The sequence below is a fragment of the Lonchura striata genome, chromosome 2, assembly GCF_050655825.1.
Source record: "Lonchura striata isolate lonStrDom1 chromosome 2, ASM5065582v1, whole genome shotgun sequence".
Taxonomy (NCBI): Eukaryota; Metazoa; Chordata; class Aves; order Passeriformes; family Estrildidae; genus Lonchura; species Lonchura striata.
This window is the reverse complement of record NC_140704.1, coordinates 121,791,190-121,809,510: the sequence shown is the minus strand read 5'-3', so window position 1 is coordinate 121,809,510 and position 18,321 is coordinate 121,791,190. Positions and strand designations below refer to the sequence as shown.

Genomic DNA, 18,321 nt, shown 5'->3' with positions numbered 1-18,321 from the left:
CTGTCAGCTCCTTGTCTTCCTCTTTATCTTATTTTCTGGGTTTCAGACGCGTTACCATTGTGCAAAGAAAGCAGCTCATGTAACTGCCTTGTTAGATATCACGCTGTTTCTCTCTTTCATTTTCAGGAGTATAAGTTCGATCGATACATAGAGAATGGCAAGAAGAAAACCACATTCTACAAGGCAGGAAGAAAACTGAAGTATTTCCTAATGCCCTTTGGCTCTGGGATCAGCATGTGTCCAGGGAGGTTCCTCGCAATGAATGAGATGAAGATGTTTCTTTTCATACTATTGTCTCATTTTGATGTAGAACTAGCAGAAAACAAAGCTGTCAGACTTGATAACAGTCGCATGGGCCTTGGTATCCTTCTGCCAGACGTTGATATTGCCTTTCGTTACAAGCTAAGGTCCTTAAGAAATTGAGCAGCTGCCTATATGCCTTCCACTAATCTCCATGTTTGCTCTATTTCATCACTCAGCTTTATATTTTTGGAAATGTTTGCTTTTCCCTCTCTGCTTTTACCTCCTTCCTCTTTGTTTCTAAGGAGAAAAGCTGTTGGGCTGGAGGTAGAGACAAGATGCAGGGATGTGCAACCTCAATTTGTCCTGCTTGAGTTGTGAGAAGTGAGATGACGTGACAAGAGTCTGGCCAAGTAAATAGCCCAGCATCTCTGCAAGGTGCATCCCCATACTCTTGGTTGAGAGATGAGCAGGATTTACAGGGAGGATGAATCCAGGCCACTTACATAAATATCAGCATCTCCTCATAGAAGCATAATAACAAGGAAGGGGGGGCTTCTTGTAATTATCCTAACTTTATATTTACTTTATTTTTTTCATGGTCATGAGAGTCTTAGCCCTTTATTTGGGAGATGTGATGGAAGTTGTGCGGGGTGGTGGAGGATGATTTGCAAGAATGTCTTACTGACGACACATTTCTAACTTCAGGTTTATTTACTAAGGGTGAATGCTTTGCTTTCTTGCTCCTTTTCTTTTTTTTTTTTTTTTTTTTTTTTTGGCAAGTGCAAAAATTTAAAATATGTGATTTCTTTCCTGTAATCATTTAATGTCAGAAGTTCTGTTGATTTTAATAGGCTCTTGATCAAGCCTAAATTATGTATTTTGGCTTTTGAGCCCCTAAAAAAGCATATTGTTCAGGAAGAAAATATATAAGGCCATTTGAAATTATTCTATAACCTTGAAAATTAGCTTCTCTTTCTCTTGCTGTTTCTTAGTAACATGTTCATGCATTTATTTTGACTGTTTCTTATGTTTGTTAATTTCTCTGAAAAGGCAAAAGAGGAAGAGGGTGTCAAGGGCAAGTGTGGTATCTAAAAATGCTTTTTAACATTGTTTTACTTTGCCTAAGTTGTGAATAGGCAGAGTAGTGTAACCTGTGTTTGGAAACAGACTTGTCCATCTGCAAATTGGAAAACAGGCTCTTCCCTGGGGCCAAAATTTGAGCAAGTGAAAACCCTGGACAGCCACAGAAGTTTATACTGGCTGCCCAGCCTGCTTCACTAGGTGCCCAGCTCTTGTTTGGAAAATTAATTTCCTAGTGCAAAAAAATCTGAGATTTTAGACCCTGTCTCTCTTCCCAGCCATCACTTCAGAGATTGATGAGGATTCCCATGGCTGTCCAGTCTCAATTTGCCAAGATGATAATTGTAATGGCAGAATAGCCACATCTATGGGCCTTGCCTTGTGTTCCTAAAAAAAAAAAATCTCTCTTTGGGATGTGTCAGACTAAGTCTTTCAAAATCAGAAATTGTACTGATCTGTATGGCCCTTGATGGCCTATGGATGAAAACTGCTACCTACATACTAAGAATTATTTATTGTTATTTTTGTAGAAGCCTGTTCACTTATTTGTGCAAAGCACATACCCTAAATAAGCATCAGCATCACTAGAAAGACTTTCAGAGATTGGTACAGCCACATTCCAAATCCTCCAAGAAGTAAATTGTGGTTTTGTGGGATATATTGGATAAACATTTTCTCTTCATATATAGTATCAATAATGTCTACAAATATGGAGTATACTTACATTAAATGGGCTTTGCAGTTGATTAAATGCTTTAACTTTACTTCTACATTTAATCAACAGCAAAAGCTGATTATTGCTTTGTCCCAGAGAGTAAAATTGGTTTTAATGGAGACATTCTTGTACTCAGGTTACTTCTGTGGTTACTCTGTAGAAGCTATTCTGTACTCAGCTGTAGCTCACAATCCAGTTTGGACATTAGAGCCTGGCTTCTTGAGAGAAGGAATGTTGATATCATTACACTGTTGACTGCATTCCATTATTGCTTATATATAACCTGTAAAATGTCTCATGCTACAATTATGATGAATCCTTCTTTGGCATCCAACTTTAAAACAAACCTGAAGAAACTGCGAAGAAAACAGTGGGTATTTGTTTTAAACAGAAGCCTTTTTTTATAATTGTATTCTATTTTTAGGATTTTTAATTAGAGTATCACTGGCTGCTACGTAATTTGATAGGGCATAATAGGACTGTGCCAAAAGTACATGCAAATCATTAGTAGTTTCAGATTAATGGCTGATCAATTTGTATAGTATCTATTCTTAAATTAAAAGAAGAACTAGATTGTCTCCAAAATAGCAAATTTAATCTGTATCATATGCTCTATTAAAAAAATATTTTAAAAAGAAAAAAAAAAAAAAAGAGAAAAGGGTCAGAATCTTTCCCAGGAGTTGGATGAAACCTCTGTGAAGCTGCTTGGAGACCTTGCATCAGAGTTAGAGAGCGCCACGCAGGAGGCCAGCATTCTGCTGGGATAAAAGTTGCTTGCTCTTTTTTGCTCAAGAACCAAAATAATCAAATGCAAGGCAGGGTCTGCCCAGTCTGGCCTGGAATTGTGTCCCTGGTAACCCAGGCTCCTGGCTGGCAAGCACTGCATCACTAGCTTGGCATACCTCGGCTGCTGAGGAAGAAAGCCTCACCTCCATGTAAAGCCATGAGAGCTGGAGCTGGTCAGGGAGGTTAAACCCTTCTGGTCCATGTATTCAGCAACTGAGGGGACATACTGAGAGTCAGCAGCTGGTCTGACCAGGAATGACTCGGTCTCCATGAAGCAGGACTGAAAGGCCCATGGTGTTGCTATTCCTGGTCAATAAGCTGAGGCAGCACAACAGAGTGCAGCATCCCCAACATGCTCCAGCATCCTCAACATGTTCCAGCATGTCCCAGCTGGAGCCAAGCTCACTGCAGGGTGCTGTGCCAAGAAGAGCATGTTTCATTACACAGGGCACAACACCCTTTTTGATTACCTCCTGTGCTGCAGGACCCAGGAGTGTGCAGCTCTGAGTGTCTGTCACTAGAGCACGAAGAGGCAAAAGCATCTAAGCAGAAAGAGCAGTGCTCTTTGCCAGCATTCAGGTGCCAGTGGGGCTGCAGGGCAGGGTGGTGGGAGGCAGACCTGGGCTTCCCTCTCCCACCTCTTCACCTCAGCAGAGGGGTCTGCCCTGCCAACCCAGCAGTACCTGCTGGGGTCATCCACAGACCTGCAAGTGGATGGATGGACATGGGTACCCCCAGAATTTCTCTGCTGTTCCTCAGTGAATTGGTGCTCTCACCCATCAGTTTGAGATGTGACTCAGCTGGTCACTACCAGCCTCTGACTGTAAGTTGTCGATGTCTATGGTTGTATCAATAGTATCTTCTGCTATTAAAAAAAATATAAGCACCTTTTTTCTCATTAAAAAATAGGTTTCTTAACAGTCTGGCCCTTTATAGCACCCAAGAAGAAAGTTAATTTATCATGAACTAATGTGAATGCTAAAACATAATTTTTAAATTATTCTTCTTATTTTAATTTGCAGACTGAATGTTCTCCATTTTCATGCTAGCACTTAGTACTGCTAGATGCTATTGTAAACTTTTTAAAATGTTCCATTATTTAGGAAACCATCTAGTAGTATATGTGTACCTGTTTGCAAATTAGATTTTCATATCTCTGTCAGTATGTCCTAATGTAGAAATATAAAACCATGTAAGAGTTGCTCTTTATGCTTTTAAGGGAGCTGCATGTCACACTTTTTGGCATTGCTATTTTTATGAAGAATTACCGGTCTGTGAATTTTTCTTGTAGAATTTTTGTCATTATTGAAAGATCATTCAAGAGATTGTGAAGTGCTCTTAATTTTGTGAACTCACAATTTGTATATAGCTGAACAATGGCTAGGTTTTACTTTAACAGTTAATATCCATTGTTCAGGCTCCTAGAACAACTAAGGTACTTCTGAGCAAGAAAACAGAAATTTCATTATTTTAGTAATCTAACATCTTAAAGGAATTTTGTATTTCAAGGGCAGAATAAAAAGGAATATATCTATTTTAATATTGAATTATTGTCTGTGGGTTTTTTTCCAGCTTATATTTATACTTTTCTCACAGATTCACAACTATTGCTTTTTAATTATTATTTCAACATACTACATTTTTCTGTTACTTGATCTTGACAGATATTTCTGTAATGAAAAAAAAAGCCTTTAATTCAGCAGTGAAATACAGAAACTCCTCTGAATATTGGAAAGTACCGTGTCTTTTTTATCACACACACACACACACACACACACAAACACACACACACACACACACACACCCGCCAGGAAACATAAGCCAATTCTCATCAGATAAGGTAATAAAAGTGGCACTTCTGACATTCTTAGGACATTATTCAAAAATAATATAAAGATCTGCAGTCCACTAGTGATTCCTAAGTACAACTCCTAGGCTTTTACTTTTGCAAACCACCACATAGTACAAGATGTACTACCTAAAGTAAAGTATTCTGTCTTCACAGATCATTCATTTTAAAAGGGGATATGAATGAAATTGTTACGATACACAGTACTGCACCAGCAAAGCACAACTTGGCTTTTCTAGGTATCACTGTAGCTGCTGAGTTCTACAGGTATTTAATAGGAGGGTTGTACCCTAAAGAGACCAGTGTTTCTCCATTCCTTCATGCAGAAATGCTCGTCAGGTATGTCTGTGAGGGTTATTGAAGATGCTTCCTAGAGAAGACAGACCTGCAGCATTTTCTGGTTTGGTAAATGTATGTGTAGCTGTGCAGTTGTTCTAACTCCAGACTACATTAGAAGTTACTGAAATTTATAAATTAAAAAGTGGCATCGTTTGAGATTTCTTGAAGGGCACATTTTGAGTAAGCTTTCCGTAATGGTCTGAAAGATAATAATAATCAAAACTAGCCTAAGCTTCAGCTGTTCTTGCTAGAACCCTTGCAGAATTCTTTCTATATTCAAAGATTTGTTAAACCCATTTTGACACAAACATGTTGCTTCATTTTTCTTTTCCCCAAAACCAGCAGCTATGAGTACAGAAAAGTTGAATAAAAGTCTTAAGTTCTGGCTACAGGGAGTGTAAAAGTCATTAAGCAAACACCCTGCGATGACTTTTGACAGCGACTTCTTCCCCATCAGCTCATCTTTGCAACTATCTCTTTCTTCTAAACAGTTTAGTCGCTCGCTATTCTCCTACAGGCAGCAAGTCTTTCCCTGTCTAATTTCCATCTTGTGAGCCCGTGAATCGCCTCTCTTCACAACGTATCTTTCAGTTGCCTTTAAAAAATGAATTCTTTACAGCAGCCTCTTGCAAAACCGGCTTCGCAGGTGGCTGCAGCTGGGAGAAGTGCCGCCTCGCTAAAGCTTTGAACCTGAAAAGCGGATGGGCATTAGTTGAGCTGGTGGTGGAAGCACCGGGGGATGCTGCCGCTCCGGGATGCCCCCGGCCCGCGGCGGCGGCAGGGACCCGCACCCTCGCCCGCCCGCCCGCATCCCCGCCCGCTGCCCGCCGGGCTCCCGCCGCTGGCTTCTGCTCCCTGCGCTCCCACCTCCCGCGGCCCGCGACAAAAACCAGGGGAGAGGGGGGTGAGGAAAGATTCCTGCATGCCCCTTCCTACAAGCATCACGAGCTTCCAGGGATGCTGCAGTGGGACAAGGGGACGGGACCCCCGAGGAGGTTCCTAGGGAAGCGGTCTGGGTGTTCGGCGAGTTGGAGGGCTTCGGCTGGTGGAGAGGAGGTTTACTCTGGAAAGGCGATTGTTTTTCCCTAATCCTCAATTATGAAGATTTAAAAATAGTATTAAAGGGGCAATCTGTTCGGCAACTTCTTAGAAGAAATAATTGTTGATTTAGATAAGCACTGATCCCTTCAGTGTTTGATGAAGACGTTAATTTATGGCTGTCTAGCAGTTTATGGCTGTCATTAGATTTTCAGCTTTGTCTCTCTTCGAAATGTATCTTTATTTTTTTATTTTAATCCGACACAATTATGTAAGAAAACGGTTATGTTTGTTCTAAAATACATCATTTTCCTATAGCACTTCAAATTATTCACAGATCATAGTTCTTATACGTGCATATATGAATTTAAAAATACAGCAGTAAAGTGCTTGAAACAGACCATAAATTTGCTTCCTATTTTATTACACGTCTCTGAATCAGGTTGAGAGGACAAGGGCAACTAGGGGCTTGGGGAAGGATTTAACCCTTCCCGCGGCTGGAGAACGAGCCGAACCAGACCAAATTCCCCTCCGGAGCGCTTCGGGGCGGGTGTGGGCGGGCTGGGTGACAGCGAGCTGATGAGTGACCAGGGGTAAACGGGGCTGGCTGCATCTCTGTGCTCATTTAGCACATGTCCCCTCTGCTACGCGGAGGGCTGCTAGGAGCCCCCGGCTGGGGCAGGGGGCCGGGGCAGCCGTGCCGGCTCCCGCTCCCGGCAGCGGCTCCCACCTTTGCCCCTGCCCCGGCGGGATGGCAGCGCAGGAGCGGGCAAAATCGGCTTAACCCCTGCGGCGCCTAAGCCATGCGCAACGCTTCAGGGAGAGCCTGCCCTGCGCTCTCCATGGGCTCCGCTGGAGCCGGAGCTTTCCCAGGCGGGGACCGGGCCCCGACGGGCAGCAGCGACCCCGCGGAGCGGGCGGGTGGCGGGGCCGGCGCCACTTCCCCAAACTTTTGTCCCGCTCCGACAAGGAGCTCTTCCGCTGTTTGCTTAGAGCCTCAGGATCCGTCCGGCCTGCGGGCAGGGGCGGTGCGATCACAGTTATCACAGTTACAAATGATCCTGGGGACGGTCTCGGCTCGTTTGTTTTACCCCCCCCCCCCCCCCCCCCAATCCCCAACAGCCTCCCTCCACCAGCACCAGCACCACCATTACCACAAAAAAGAAAAAAAAAAAAAAAGTGTTAATTGCTGTAAAGTTTCGGAGCACGTGGATAATTTACTTTACTGCTGAGTTTTAATTAAAAGCAAACTTATTTATGATTCTGATGTTTATATTACGCGATTTAATTACGTTTCGAGGCAGCGTCGCACTTTTTTCCCCCTTCCACCCTAAATCACATTTTCATTAAAGGTTTTAATAAGAAAACTCACTTGACCACTATTCATTATCTAGTCCCCTCCATGCACACAAGTTCACTTACCCATTCATTTATTCACTTACTCATTCCAGCAGATCCGCTGCAACTGCTGCTAGCAGGGATGTGAACACTCATAATTATTTGTCAAAGTCTGGAAAGTGTATTATCCCTTCTTCTAGTGGTAATTAGTTACCATAGCATCTAATACGTAAATGTGCCCAGAGCACACCATTAACAGTTAAGCGGAGGATTCAATTTAACACATGATTATATCTTTCATAAGTCATTACATTAGGAAAGCCAATGTCACTCATGCTGGGACAATCTAGGCTCCGAGCCGGGGTAAGGGGCCGGGGAAGGGAGCCAGGCTGGGCGGCGAGGGCAGAGGGAGCTCCGGATGAGGCTGAGGGAGATCCCGGTTCGGTGGGGCGGTTGGAAACGGGGAAGAAGCTCTTTTGAACGGGTTCACGTTCATTTCTGGCTAAGTGATCTCTCAAGCTTTAAGGCGGGCGGGGGAGCCTCTCTCCTCCCCCCAGCCCGGCACACATTGCGCTTGCATTGGCAAGACCTGCTCAGGGACCGGCCCAGTGGCTTCGAGCCGCTTCCCAGGGAGGATGCCCGGCGCAGCGCGACTGGACAGTGGGGCCAGGACTGGTAGCACCTCTACCTGGCACGGACCCGTCGCTCCCTCCGAAGCAATCGAAGAGGAAGCAAGACAGCGACAGCCCAAAGTCGGGCGGCAGCGGTAGCCAGGAATGACAAAGATTTTCATTCCTCTGTCCCGTCGCTCTGAGGCAGAGGCAGGCGAGAGAGCGGTGAACGGACAAACCACTCCATGTGCCACAGACCTCGCTCCCCAGAGCCGGCGGGGAGCACGCCAGGCCCGGCCCGCACACTTCGGACCCTGCCCCCGGCCACAGGAGCCGGGAGGCAGGACGTGGGCCTCCCCCAGCCCCTTGCCTCCTCCCCACCTTGGGTCCCGGCCGCTCCAGGAGTTTGCTGGGACCTGGCTTATTTTCCCCCACCCCACTGCCGGGCAAAGCCGAGCAGCGCCCGCGCCTTCCAAGGGAACCTCTCCGGGAAGGAAACCCGCTCGGTAGCCAGAGACATTAAGCGGTAAATATTGCAGCAAATGTGTCCTGCGATGTTATATGCACGAACACACACTCACAGAGACACACACACAGGCACGCACCACGCCAAGCTGGTGGCGGTGGTTAATTCCTAATCAGAATGATGGACAGCAGAGACAGAACAATACAAACTAATGGCTGTGTTGCTGATCACTTTACCCCTTGATTAAAGACACCCAATTATGGCGCAGAACAGTGTCGTAATTATGTTCCTTAATCACATCCAGGAGGTTTAATTGCCTTAACGATGTGTTTCATTAAATGAATTTAGGTATTATAGTCGACAGTTTTCATACACAGTTGTTTTCAAATTAACATAATATTAGACATCGTCATGGAAATTGTTTTAATAATCATAATTAGACGCACCCAGCCTTTGTCTAGTAAATGCTGAGAGACGCTTCTCCTTGCGCCTGGGGGCTGATCTGCCCACCCTCTCTGGGCTGCCTTCCCACAGCTCCGTGGCACTTTACAGTTATGTTTCCTGAAAAGTTACAGGTTCTGATTAATCTTTTTTGATGGGAAGTGGAGCAGAAAATATTTATACCCTTCCCCCGCCTGTGGTGCTGCTGTTGGGAGAGGCGGCCCCGCGGACACCCGGCGCCGGCCCGGGCCGCCCGAGGGGAGGGGGGAGCCGCAAGACCGGGACCCCGGGCCGGGCTTAGCGCCGAGCAGACAGCCTGGGGGGCTGCCTGCTTCCCCTGCCCTCGGGTTTGGGGCAGGGCGGAGGGTGCACGAGGGGAGGGGCGGCTCCAAAACTCGGCGGACTGGGAGGAGGCAGGGGGGCGGTCCTGCAGCGTACCCCGCGGCGCATCCAGCCCCACGGCTCGGGGCGGGCGTGGAGCCGCGGGACGGGCGGGCCGGGCAGGGCAGGGTTGGGCAGGGTAGGGTAGGGTTGGGCAGGGTTGGGCAGGGCCCGGCCCGGCCCGGCACGGCACTGCCCCACGGCTGCCGCGCAGCGCCGGGGGCCGCCTGCCACGGGAGCGGGAGAAATGAAGCCAGGGAGGAACTTCTCGGCTCCCTGCCTGGGACAGCCGGAGCCGGGAGTGGGGTGACGGGGAGGGTACTGGGGCTCACTCGGGCAAAGGAAAGAAAACTACCCACCCCCCACCATCCACCTCCTTTAATCTGGATAGAAATGCTTAACAAAGCACAGCGTAATACAAGCGTTTGTTCAAAATATTTTAATAAAGATTCTTTCCGACATAGATACACATACAAACGATCGTACATTGCTGTCATAATCTGATTGACCTATTTAATATATATCACTCTTTACACATCCGTGACCTGCCAACAGATCCATCATGGCTCCTATTTTGCCATCCAACCTGACAGTCCGAATTTGTATTATCTGCAAGTAGTGGAAAAAAGCAGGACTCCTTTTGAAAAGGAAAAAAAAAAAATAATTTTAAAAAATCCTTGATTTACAAATGGCAGAGAGACAGCCACCCAGCCATGCAAACTCAAACTGAAGGCTCACTTTGGGTAAATAGCTACTTCTTGCTTTTCATCTCTCAGTTTTCTTTAAAAAAAAAAAAAAAAATCAAAAACCCGCCCCCCACATCCCCTGAAAAAGGAAGAGAAGAATTCCACGCGTTCTGTAAATTAGCCTAAAGTATTTAAAGTATTTCAACTTAAATAATTATCCACAGTCAGAATAATTTACACACACATTTAAAGCGGTTTAAATTATACCTTCGAAAACACAGCGCCTGGGAAAACATTGGCTTGGCAAATGTTCTTGTAGCAGCTATTGCTCTGATGCCTTGTAAAAGTAAATAGTTACTACCTGTTATAATGCAAAGAATACCCTTTCAAAAATCAGTTGGTTGAGCAATTAAGAATACACTTTTCCTGTAATTTTTGGACTGAAGCAATTTATTAAAGCTCAATTTAAATACAGGGATGATGCAACTTAAAATCCAGATGACCTTTCATAAACCTAAGCAGCTCGGATACATCAACATTTCTGCTTATATGTTGTTGGCAAATAAATGTTTTAAACACTTGGCACACAGTTTAAGTTAATCCATAAACAGAATTTTAGAAGCATTTAAAGTAACTGCACATAAGACCCATGACCTTAACACATGATAAATATTGTTGGCGTGGAAGGGTCATTTTAAAGAATAACAAATAAATAGCATGTCTTGTTCGTACATCATTGCAAAGTGGAAAGAAACAAGGTGCACATAAATATTTCTTTTAAAAATGCGATACTTTCAGCGACACGGAGTAGGGGTTTTGATCGGTTATTTTTTGTCTTTTTTGTAACTCTCTCGATTTTTTAAATCACTCTCACCAAACTTTGCGCATTTTCACAGGATCAAAGTTTAGAGACGATAAAAAATACAAAGTCTTCCATAGCAATGGTCCAGTCTCTTTGTTTCTGCGAGTCACTTAAATAATAAGTTTACATTTCAAGTTTGTTTGTTTCCTGGCTCAGAATAATAATAATAATAATAATACTGCTAATAATTAATAAAAAAAAAAAAAATCTACGTTCAAGTGCCCTCTCTGATTTGTCCCCGGCGATAGCCCCGGCTCCCAGCCCGGCCTGCTATTTCCCGGCCTCTCCTTTGTCCGGACGCGCAGCGAGTCCCCCCGGCGCCCCCGGGCCGGGCCTTCCTTCCTCCCCGCGGCACCCCCGGCCCCGCGCCCCCTCCCGCGGCCGCACGCACGCTGGCTCCCGTCGCGGTCCCGTCTCGGCGGCGCCCGAGGAGAAGAGCGAGGCGAGGCGAGTCCGGGCAGAGGGTGGCGGGGCCGGGCAGCCGTCAGTCCCTCCGCCGCCTCCGCGCCCCCCGGCCCGGGACCGCACCGCCGGCTGTCGCCGCTCCCCGGGACCGCGGCGGCGGCGGGGGGCGGCCACGGCGGCGGCGCTTAAGGCTTCTCCGTGCACTGTTTGCAGAGGCTGGAGGAGACGCTGTTGAAGATGGCACATTTTTCCGGGCAGGAGGTGGCGGGGGGCAGCCCGGCGCTGAAGGGGTAACCGGCCGCCTGCTCGTAGGCGCCGAGGGCGGGGTGCAGCGCCGCCGCCGCTGCCGCCGCCGCCGCGGCGGAGCTGGGCAGGGAAGCGGCCGAGATGGCCTGGCCCTGGTTGAGATAAGCCACCAAGCGCCGCATCTCCTCCAGGGCCTGCGCCTGCATCAGGATGTAGTTCTTGGCCAGGAGGAGCGTGGCGATCTTGGAGAGCTTCCGCACCGAGGGACTGTGCGCGTAGGGGATGACCGCCCGCAGCTCGTCCAGCGCGTCGTTCAGGTCGTGCATCCGCCGCCGCTCCCGCGCGTTGATGTTGAGCCGCAGCGCCTTCTGTTCCTTGGACTTCTTGCTGCCGCCGTGCCCGTGGCTGTTGGAGCAGCTGCCCTCGGCCGCCTTCAGCCCCCCGCCCCCCCCTCCGCCGCCGCCCGCCGCCGGCGAGGCGACGCGCGGGTCCCCCCCGGCGCCGCGCAGCACCAGCTCGCAGCGGCCGTCGCTGTCGTCGTCGGGGCTCTGCTCGCCGCCGCTGCTCTCGGCCACCGAGCTGCGGCTGGCGCTCTCGCCGTACTTGACGCAGACGGAGCCCGGCGGCAGAGCCAGCGGGTCGCCGCCGACTCCGGGCTGCAGCAGCGCCTCGGGCTCCGACGCCTCGTAGCAGGCGAGCGGCGAGGGCTGGCGGTCGCGGGGGTGGGAAAGGTCGAGCCCCGGGGGCGAGCGGAAGGCGGACTCCATGCGCTTGGCCGAGGCGGCGAGGCTCTTGTGGAAGAGGTCCTCTTCTGCGGGCAGCCCCAGCGCCCGCTCCATCGGCGCCCGGCTCGCCTCCGCCTCCTCCGCCCCCCTCAGTTCCCGGCCCGCTGCTCCAAGGCTCCGCGCCGCGGCGGGCGGCTCCCCGGCGTCCCGCTGGCAGAAATCGCTTCCCGGCTCCCGCCGGGGCTGCGCCGTGCCCGGCGCCGCGGCTGCCCCTTCCCTGGCTCCGGCGGCGGCTCGGACTGCGGCTCTGGCGGCTCCGGCGACTCCGGCTGTGGCTCCGGCTCGGGCGGCGGCTCCGGCTCGGGCTGCGGTTCCGGCAGCGGCTGTGGCTCGGGCTGTGGCTGTGGCTCCGGCTGCGGCTCCGGCTCGCCCTCAGCAGGCGCCGCGCTGGGGCATTGTGCGCTGCCAGTGGAGCCGCTTCCACCGTTTATCTTGCTTGGATTCACCTTCAAGAGATTTCCGGACCCATCAACCAGCAGCCGCCGCAGACGGGGGAGTCTTTTACATCATTATCTCTGAGAGTAGGTTATTATGAAGAAGACTCGCCTGTTGGGACAGAGCTTTCTACCCAATCAGGTTAACGTTTTAATTAATAGGATTAAAACGGTAACAAACAATCCCAGGCGCTATCTGGCCCTGAGTCTGAATAGTTTCTTTTCCCAGGTCTGAAGACAGGCAGCAGCTAGAGCTTTATAAGAGGCGCCTGCTCCATTATTCTCCCTGCCATCTGTATACACAGCTTAACGCATATGTTTGCAAGACGTTGTGTCCTGTTAGTAACCCAACAACTGCCTTTAGCTTGACATGTGTGGCGACTTTCACTCATCAATGAGCACACTAAAAGCCCTACTTAGATCGAAGGATGTTCTTTGCCTCCTTCAGCAAATTACAGCCCTGCACTGCAGAAAAGCCCACTTCAACACTTCTCCTTCCGAGTGATGCCAGCAGACTTCTGCTAACTTAGCCGTGGAGTCGGGAGTGACACCCTCTCCCCCCAGCCCACCCACCCCCTGCATTTACATTAACTTATAGCTCCCTCCCACCCCCACCCGTCTTCCAGAAAAGCATCGCCTGGGAAAGAAAAACATAAAATTAAAAATCCCCGGAGCAATCCCAACCGTTGTGCCCACTCCTGCCCACTGCCAAAGTCCACCTTGCTTCCTTGGGAGGCGGGTGGTCCCCAGTCCTCCCTCTCCCCACCCCCCTTCCAACAAAAGGAGACCAAACTATGGGGAGGTTCCCTTCCTCCTTCCCTTATCCCTTTTCAAGTAGCAGATTGCTGCTTGCGAGTGATTATCCCCCGTGTCCCTATAAAAAACATAAAGCCCCATCAGTTACCTTGAAAATGAACGGATCTTGGGAAGAGAGAGGGCGGGAAGAGAAAGGGCAAAACCCACCAAACTTTTTACAATTTATTTTTTATTGTGACTGACCAGCTCTTTGCCAGGTCCGTGCCCTCCTGCCTCCCTCCAGCGAGCCCGACTCGGCCGAAGCACCCCCGCTCTTCTCCCCAGCGCCGGGATGCCGCCGGGTGTCAGGGCGAGGCGGCCTCAGTCATCCGGACACTCAGACCCCCTGCTCCTCTCTCGGGGCTTCTCCTCGGAGCCGGGAACACTTTCTTCTGCACTCTTCCAAAAGCTGAAGTGGAAACCCGAGGGTCGGTCAGAATTTTGTCCCACTACTCCTCTGATGCTTGAGGCGAGCAGCTTGCTCTCGCCTTTCTGTTAGCACTCAGAGTATTTAGTGGAAGGTTTTCATTCTTATGACATCAGTAAAAAACAATATTTCCCAACACTTCCAAATCATTCTTATGTGGCAGGATTAACTGAAGGCTATGAAAATTTTTTGGTTTCTCTGGTTTCATTAAAAACCTTTTAATTGTGTCTTTCGGAGTTGGCCCCAGGTGTTGGACTCTTTTCATTACATTTTGCTCTAATGTGATGAAATTCTAATTCTCTCCTTACCATATGGTTAAATTTCCCCACTGAGAATTAGTTGAAAAAGGAGAAATAATCTATTAATCTCTGTAATAGATTCACAAATGAGGTTTGCCACAGAACCCGTTTTTGAATGGTAATATCAGAACAGTTGGGTGCCTTGTTTCAGGAAAGAAAGGACCAGGCGACAACAGAAAACGTTTGAATTTTCACCTGGAAAGAATGAAAAGAAGCCAAGCTGCAGATTTCAGAGTAATTGACTGAGATTTCATCTAGCGAGGACATGACTACAATACAGACCTTCCTCACCTCGTGTCTCCGGATCAGAGGCGAACATACAAGCCGAGCCCTCCGAAGAGGCAGGGTCTCACCCCCTGCCCCCCCAGCCCCATTTGGCTGCTGCGCTTGTCCCTGGTCGCCGTCCAAGCGCACAGTCACCGAGCGCCTCGCTCCCCTCCCCCTTTCCAAGGGATGGATGTCACCGTTAACCTCTATCATTATTAATCCAAAGGCATTTTACGTTTATTGTTTTTCAATTAGCAACTTCATTTTCCTCGGGATCATAAACAAAGGACTTCATGTTCGCAACAGGGATTTGGGGATTTTTATTATTATTATTATTTAATCTGTTTAATATCCAACTTGTAAAACTCGTGTGGTCACTTAAGGATGACGGATACTGTTATTATAATTTGATGGCTAGTGGGAACATTTCATTCCCCTCATCTTATTTCTTCGAAGACAGAGGGTTCCGGCTTGATCTCTCCCGGTGATCTGTGGGTTCACTAGCGCTGTCTAGTTTTTTCTCCAACTTTGGGGACGAGGTACACTGCCTCTCCGCAAGCGGCAGGTCCCGTGCCCCGGGGTTGCGGCCACCGCGGTTGCCCCGATCGGCGAGGGGTGCTGCCGGGCCGTGCCGTCGGGGCGGGGGAACGGGGGCACGGCGGCGACCCCCGCGGCAGCCTCCTTCCCCCCTCGCCTGCGTTCGCTTAGATTTGCCCTCTGCGTCTGAAATCTCCCTCTCCGTCTAAGCTTTTTCTGTTCTTCCATGTCCACTGGTCAGTCTTCATGATCTGCCCCTAGATCTGCTCGCAGACTTTTACCTGCTTCATCCCATCTTTTCAACCACCTTTCTTTTCCTTCCTTCTTTCCCTTGCTCTTCATTTTTTTCCTCTCCCTCCCTACTAGGTCTGTCCCCTGTTCCTGAGACATGGATAAATCCCTTCATCTTGCCGATGTGCTCATCTAGGACTTTTCGTGCTCTAAAGATGCCAACTTTTCTACAAACTTTACCTTGTGGGAGGTGTGGGAAAGAGTTGGGAGAGCAAAGTGGAGGGGACGAAAAGAGAGCCCCTCTCGCCTTCCCTGGACCCGCATCTTATGATCTGTCTCTCCCCACCTCACGAAGAAGTGTCTGTTTAATAGTCTACGGGAACTTTAGTTTGGAAGCAACCAGAAGAATTTATAGAAGCTTTAAATGCGGCGCTTATAAAAATACCGAGGAATGGTCTTTGAGGTTTATGCACTCGTAAACTTTTGCTGATTGCTTCTGGGAAGTTGTCAGGCATTTAACACTGCGTTTATCTTACAGCGCAATGAAAACACATCTGCCCAGCGTCTCGTTACCTGGTTTAATTGTACCGCAGCCCTCTGCCACCAGCTCCTCCACACTTGGGTCATTATTTCGGGAAATGAGCAGCCCGGAGCCGAGATGCAGAAGGGCTGCGCCCGCCGCCCCGGAGCATCCCCCAGGCTCCGCTGTGAGCGGCCGGGCACGGGCCGTCCTGGGCGGGGCAGGAGGCAGGAGCAGGGGGCAAGGACTTGGAGAAGGTCCCAGGATACAGATGAGAGCGGACAGCCCAGTGATTGCTGATTTTCTGTGGCGTCTTTAGCAAGATGTGTTCGAGAGCTATTTTGTTCCGCTCCCCACCTGTAAGAGAATAAAATTGCCTTTTCCCTCTTCCCAGGGTTGGGTTTGCAGAAAAGTTTCCGTGATGAAAGACACGTTCCAAATTTTGCCGTCAGACGCCCAGGAGCTGAATGCAGATGGATTTAGTCAGGTGGTTAGTCTCTCCCTGCCTGCTCTGAGCAGAGGGACGGCGTGTGCCTGCTGCCGTCGGACGGCCCCGTAGCAAGAGCAGGGCTTGGAATCTTCCCCAACTTTCCGGTTCTTCTTCCAGTGGCTCAGTCCGGAGTCTCTTCTTCCTCTGACACGCCGAGCCTGGGGGAGATTACAGTCGAGCTCTGAGTGCAGCAGGGGCAGTCCCCCATGCAGGATTTGCCCGACTTTTCCAGCACTAAATCAAGCTTTGGAGAGCGCTTTCGTTCGCCGCAGCTGCAGCTATGTTGTCTTCTATGTGAAGAAAACTTTATTTAAGTTCGAAGTGTAGGAAAAAAAAACAGTAAAAACAAATAAAATTACCCTCCCCTCTGCATCTCGTGGTGCAAACATCCTCAGAGGAGCGTGTCTGCTCAGAGGCAGCCCCAGGAGGCCGGTGGACTCGCCTGGGAGCTGTTCCCAGCTGCAGGCAGGGCCCGCAGCCCGCCGGGGGCTCCGGGTGGCAGGAGGATCCTGTAGGGGATGAGAAGGGGACGATGCTCTCAGCCCCCGGCACGCCCGGCGCAGCTCCCCGGTGCCCGGGGGAGCGGGCAGGGCTGGGGGACGTGTGTGTACAACCGGGCTTGGGGGACTTTAGTGTGACGAGGTGCTGCGAAACGGAGGTAAACACTCCCTCCGTTCCGGTCCTTAGTGGGGGTGCAAAAGCGGCGTTGGTGAACCTGGCCCACAGCGCAGCGAGGTTGAGGCTTCTTGGGGTGAGGAACGAAACCCTGACAGCCCGGCCCTGCGCCTCTGGGGTGACCGCTAGAGCTGTAAAGGGAATTCTGGAGGGCTGCAGAGAGAGCAGGAGCACCTGAGGATTCCCGCGGAGACCCTCCGGGTGTCCGCAGGGTCCCGCTGGGGCTCCGCGGGTCCTACCGGCCCGGCCCCGGCCGCGGCGCTCCCGATCCAAAATCCACAGCACCATCTCCTGGGCACCGGGAGAAGTGCATGGCCCGCCTCGGAGGCGGCGGAGCTGGTGGCAGTGGTGGAGGGAAGGGATGAAGCCATAGAGCCTGCATGAAAATGTAAAAAGGAATGACATTGAAACGTGAAAGACCCCTTCGGTGTTTTTAGGCATGGAGAGATAACTAATTATTCCTTTGGTGTCCCTTCTGAAATTGAAATCTGTGGATTGTCTGTGCTTGGACAGGAGTCAGGAGGCTCACAGGAGGTGTTTTCTGTTCAGTTATATAGACATGCTAGAAAATCCATGAACTTGAAACCAAGTAGGATGGAAGAGTCTGATGCTATCATCGTTTCAGGGACAACACAGAGTATATAGGCAGTGACAAACTCTCTGAGAAATAACATTGGTGTTTGTGGAGAAAGACTGAAAGGTCCTATGACTCTGCTTTGATTTGGGGAAGTTGGAGATCTTCCTTCCTTCCTTCCTTCCTTCCTTCCTTCCTTCCTTCCTGCCTTCCTGCCTTCCTGCCTTCCTGCCTTCCTGCCTTCCTGCCTGCCTTCCTTCCTTCCTTCCTTCCTGCCTTCCTTCCTTCCTGCCTTCCTTCCTTCCTTCCTTCCTTCCTGCCTTCCTTCCTTCCTTCCTTCCTTCCTTCCTTCCTTCCTTCCTTCCTTCCTCCCTCCCTCCCTCCCTCCCTCCCTCCCTCATTCCCTTTTTTTTTATTTCCCTTCCTCTTTTCTATTTTCTTTTCTCTCTCATCTGCAGAGAAGCTCCTTCTGGCCCTCCAAGACATTTTTTTCCTCATGAACACAGTTCTCCACTCATATGCACTTCTGCACCCCAATAAATGCCTGGCTGAGTCTCAGCAGGAGCAGGGGCCAGAGGTCTGGCCATGTACAGTTCATATTTACTCCCTGTCTGGCTTTCCCTTTCAGTCTTGACCCTATTTTCTTTGAAAACCTTCCACTGTAAAGGACGTGGCACTGAACTTATTCTTCCCACCCTTGTCTGACTAGGCTATAGATGTCTATTTTCAGTTAATATTTCATCCCCAAACACTTTCTATAGGCTTTTGCTTTTCCTTCCATGCTTCTTGAACTCCATCCAG

At 49.6% G+C, this 18,321-nt stretch overlaps 2 protein-coding genes and 1 long non-coding RNA gene across 4 annotated transcripts in view; 1 reads left to right on the top strand and 2 right to left on the bottom strand.

Moving 5' to 3' along the window:
- The window catches only part of CYP7B1 (cytochrome P450 family 7 subfamily B member 1), a 131,218-nt gene extending 124,768 nt beyond the window's left edge, over positions 1 to 6,450 (top strand). The window contains exon 6 of the mRNA XM_021555623.3: positions 127 to 6,450. Coding sequence (XP_021411298.2) covers positions 127 to 423 — 297 coding nt within the window. The 3' untranslated portion in view covers positions 424 to 6,450. The remainder of the gene's footprint in view (positions 1 to 126) is intronic.
- LOC110484736 (uncharacterized) overlaps positions 1 to 9,344 on the bottom strand; it is a 60,461-nt gene extending 51,117 nt beyond the window's left edge. Inside the window, exon 1 of one of the 2 annotated variants that reach the window (XR_014952925.1) lies at positions 7,493 to 9,344. This is a non-coding gene — a long non-coding RNA (uncharacterized LOC110484736). The remainder of the gene's footprint in view (positions 1 to 7,492) is intronic. The other variant, XR_014952924.1, reaches the window with a different exon arrangement.
- A 1,943-nt stretch (positions 9,345 to 11,287) lies between these two features.
- BHLHE22 (basic helix-loop-helix family member e22) lies at positions 11,288 to 17,145 on the bottom strand. The gene has a single exon (XM_085572139.1). The coding sequence runs from the start codon at positions 12,323 to 12,325 to the stop codon at positions 11,426 to 11,428; it is 900 nt and encodes a 299-aa protein (XP_085428265.1). The 5' UTR covers positions 12,326 to 17,145; the 3' UTR covers positions 11,288 to 11,425.
- Between the last annotated feature and the right edge of the window lie 1,176 nt (positions 17,146 to 18,321).